We start from the raw sequence: 2522 nt of genomic DNA, 5'->3' as shown, positions 1-2522 counted from the left end.
CCTCTCGAAAATACTTTTAATTCGTGAGTGCGGTAAAGGTGGCAGCTTGGCAGAGCCAGCCAAACCCATCACTTGAGGTGTGAAGCCTGGTGTCGGGAGGCTTCGCTCAAGCACCGCCTTGGGCTTCACTCATCCACCGCCTCGGGCTTCACTCAAGCACCGCCTCGGGCTTCACTCATCCACCGCCTCGGGCTTCACTCAAGCACCGCCTCGGGCTTCACTCATCCACCGCCTCGGGCTTCACTCAAGCACCGCCTCGAGCTTCACTCAACCACCGCCTCGGGCTTCACTCACTCTCAGTACCTTCTCGTCCTAGTCGGGGTCTTCTTGGTTCTCTACGTCTCTCTCGCACCAACTATCAATACCATTTTAATAATTAAAACAGTCGTAAACTTTTCATATAAAATAATCTTTATGAATGCAAACACTGCCACTACCAGCCCTGTCATGAACAGTGACAGGGCAGGTAGTGACAGGACTGGTAGTGACAGGACTGGTAGTGACAGGACTGGTAGTGACAGGACTGGTAGTGACAGGGCTGGTAGTGACAGGACTGGTAGTGACAGGGCTGGTAGTGACAGGACTGGTAGTGACAGGGCTGGTAGTGACAGGACTGGTAGTGACAGGGCTGGTAGTGACAGGACTGGTAGTGACAGGGCTGGTAGTGACAGGACTGGTAGTGACAGGGCTGGTAGTGACAGGACTGGTAGTGACAGGGCTGGTAGTGACAGGGCTGGTAGTGACAGGGCTGGTAGTGACAGGGCTGGTAGTGACAGGACTGGTAGTGACAGGGCTGGTAGTGACAGGGCTGGTAGTGACAGATCAGGTAGTGAGATATCAAGTAGTGACAGAGCAGGAATAAGGGAGGGGTTGATAGAGGGGTTGAGAAGGGAGGGGAGGACAGTGGCCGCGGGAGAGGTGGAAGTTGAAGCCTCCTCCCACCTCCATAATGTAGCCAATAAGACACTGAGACAAAACAACATTTGCATGATGACGGCGGCTGGCAGAACTCCCTCACGCCTGTACTGCTTCACTCAAGGTCTGACTGGATCACAGGGAAATATACCGGATCCCTAACAACTGTACCGGATTACTAAAGATTCCACGGGGTCACACAAAACTGAATTATTTGGGACTAAGTCACTAGGGAACTTCATTAGAATACTCGTGATTCTACTGGATCAATCAGGACAATGCTGGTTGTTCTAGTGCTATTGGATATATCTCGACTCCTCTGAATCAAGCAACAACCTACTGGATCATCCAGAAGTATAATAACCTACAGGACTGTACCACATCACTCATAGCATCACTGGACCGCTCAGGACCCAACAGAAGACTAATGATTATCAAGTGCCTTAACTGGAACCCTTACAGGCTTACTGGATCACCATGGACATATTCCCTCACTCAGGACTAAATTGAACCACTCTGGACACAAGTATGACTCTACTGAACAGTCATATGACTATATATATCCAGTCATTACTGGATTTATTAGGGATCTATTTTATCCTAGACCTACAGGATAGATAGAGTAGTAGAAGTGCTCTACTGGACCACTCAAATGGTTATCAGAGCACTTGATATCCTATTGCATAACCTAAACCCCATGTGGATCACAGAGAGCCTTTGTGGATCACAGAGAGCCTTTGTGGATCCCCAATTCCCTGGTAGACCGCTCAGGCCCCTGTAGACAACATGACGCCACGAGACCACTCTGGGTTCTATACTCACTCAGAAAAACACTGGACCACACAGAAACGTACGGGTCTAACAAGAGCATTACTGGATCACCAGAGTTAATGGCTCATCGTGGACCTTACTGGCTCAGTATAGACTCTGTTGGATTACTTAAGATCCAACTGGATCTCTGGTGACCCTGGTATGTTGGTCATGGTCATGTTGGACCACTCAAGCCATTGCTGAGTCACTCAGGGTCCTACAAGGTCTCTTACGACCCTGCTGGATCACCTTTACTGTGTTATTCACGGTAATTCATGCTCTATGTGAGCTACTCACATCTCTGATGGGTCACTCACACACTTGTTCACTCAAGATCGTGTTGGGTCACTTGCACTCCTCCTGGGTCCCTGAATGATCTGATGGGTCACTTATGACCTGCCTGGGTCACCGAGGTCGCTGTGGGGAGGGACGTGCACCACACACCCTGGTCACTGTGGGGAGGGGCGTGCACTACACCCTGGTCACTGTGGGAAGGGGCGTGCACTACACCCTGGTCACTGTGGGGAGGGACGTGCACTACACCCTGGTCACTGTGGGGAGGGACGTGCACTACACCCTGGTCACTGTGGGGAGGGGCGTGCACTACACACCCTGGTCACTGTGGGGAGGGACGTGCACTACACCCTGGTCACTGTGGGGAGGGGCGTGCACTACACACCCTGGTCACTGTGGGGAGGGGCGTGCACTACACCCTGGTCACTGTGGGGGAGGGACGTGCACCACACACCCTGGTCACTGTGGGGCTGTGCTGTGTATGTGTGTGTATTTAATGGGTC

The 2522-nt window shown here is 51.7% G+C and overlaps 1 protein-coding gene across 1 annotated transcript; it reads left to right on the top strand.

Moving 5' to 3' along the window:
• Positions 1-414: 414 nt before the first annotated feature.
• On the top strand, positions 415-1077 carry LOC138355639 (protein rtoA-like). The gene has a single exon (XM_069310958.1). The coding sequence runs from the start codon at positions 415-417 to the stop codon at positions 1075-1077; it is 663 nt and encodes a 220-aa protein (XP_069167059.1).
• The last annotated feature ends 1445 nt before the right edge of the window (positions 1078-2522 follow it).

This window comes from Procambarus clarkii, chromosome 68, assembly GCF_040958095.1.
Source record: "Procambarus clarkii isolate CNS0578487 chromosome 68, FALCON_Pclarkii_2.0, whole genome shotgun sequence".
Lineage (NCBI taxonomy): Eukaryota > Metazoa > Arthropoda > Malacostraca > Decapoda > Cambaridae > Procambarus > Procambarus clarkii.
The sequence above is the reverse complement of the archived record's forward strand: the minus strand, read 5'-3'. Positions and strand labels throughout refer to the sequence as shown.